The following is a 1,565-nucleotide window of genomic DNA, read 5'->3' as shown; positions in this document are numbered from 1 at the left end:
AAGTAAATGGGTATCTTCCAAATGATGTACCCCAAATTCTTTATGACGATGCTAGTGATCCAAGGAGCAGCATTTACTCTGAAGTCCACGAGGAAGGTGACATCGTTCCTGCTATTGTTAGGAGGCAGATAATTGACCTTTTCTGCATACACAACAGGTGTCAGGAAGAGCTTGAACTATTGAAAGAGGAAATGAATCGCCTTGTCTCTTTTTTCCCAAACGAAATCAGGCTTCTGGAGGAATCAGTGGGAGCGCTTCTGGTATTTGACCATACAGATGAGCAATAAAGCATCTTACTAAAAACTAGTGACGTTATTAACAACTCCAGTGTTAATACAATGTCCTAACGTGTTAGCATTAAACTGATGTAGAACTGCCTTAGAGTTGATTTTACTGTTGCCTGAATTCTAAGCATTTTGCCAAACAAATATTGAATTTTTTTTAAATTAGGGGGGAAGGGGATTTTCAAACCCATCCCTCAGGATTGTAATGCCTTTAATGTTACCCTTTATTTTAGCAATGGTCTATAATAGTTACAAGGGATGTAAATAATTTGTTCTTAGTGTTTGAACTAGCCCCTGAACTAGCCCCTGTCATTCGAAACATCTATAACCAGTCTCTTAAGGAGGGATACATCCCATCACTTCTAAAATCTTCCATCGTCACCCCAATCCCAAAGGTAAACCCACCAAGAGAAATAAAGAGCGATCTCCGCCCGATATTGCTCACGCATACTCTGGCAAAAGTCATGGAGGGATTCACATGCAATAAACTACTGCCACAGTTACATGAAAAAATCGACCCGCGACAGTTTGCGCGTAGAGACCACTCGACAACAGATGCTCTTCTATTCATGTTACAAGCCATTTACGAGGCAGTAGATTGTACTGATCTAGGAGCTCGGGTCTTCTTCGCTGACTTCTCGAAAGGCTTTGATCTAATTGACCACAACATCTTAATGACTGAGTTGCGAAAACTATAGGTTGATCCAGCGCTCATCAGTTGGATCGCGGCGTTCCTAACCGACAGACAGCAAGCTGTAAGAATAGGTACAACACTATCAGATTGGAAATTCCTGAAGGGAGATGTGCCGCAGGGAACTACATTAGGAGTAATACTTTTCACAATAATGACAAACAATCTTTTAGTTGATTGGCACCTGAGAGTCAAGTTTGTGGATGACACGTCTGCCATAGAAATACTAACCAGGAACTCTATCAGTCTGCTCAATACGATCGTTTCTAACATTCACGAACTCTCCATGGACCATAACATGAGACTTAACCCTACTAAATGTAAAGAGATGTTAATTAACTTTATGTCGTATCCTAATTTTACTCTCAGACCATTAGTTATTGGTAATAACACTATAGAACGCGTATCGACTTACAAGATTCTAGGAGTATTCATCGATAGCGACCTTAGGTGGAATAGTCATGTTAACTACATATATAAAAAAGCTTGCAAGAACCTCTACTCTCTACGTATTCTACGTCGAGCCGGCGTTGACCAAGGTAGCATGTTAAAGGTCTATACAAGCGCTGTTAGATCTGTTATAGAGTACG

General features: G+C 40.5%; 1 protein-coding gene across 1 annotated transcript in view; it reads left to right on the top strand.

The window, feature by feature from the left end:
* LOC148741085 (uncharacterized) overlaps positions 1-287 on the top strand; it is a 1,079-nt gene extending 792 nt beyond the window's left edge. The window contains exon 3 of the mRNA XM_088763020.1: positions 1-287. This exon is cut by the window's left edge and continues 75 nt beyond it. Coding sequence (XP_088619146.1) covers positions 1-287 — 287 coding nt within the window.
* The last annotated feature ends 1,278 nt before the right edge of the window (positions 288-1,565 follow it).

This window comes from Stylophora pistillata, chromosome 1, assembly GCF_964205215.1.
Source record: "Stylophora pistillata chromosome 1, jaStyPist1.2, whole genome shotgun sequence".
Lineage (NCBI taxonomy): Eukaryota > Metazoa > Cnidaria > Anthozoa > Scleractinia > Pocilloporidae > Stylophora > Stylophora pistillata.
Note: the sequence above shows the minus strand (reverse complement) of the source record. Positions and strands in the feature narration are given on the sequence as shown.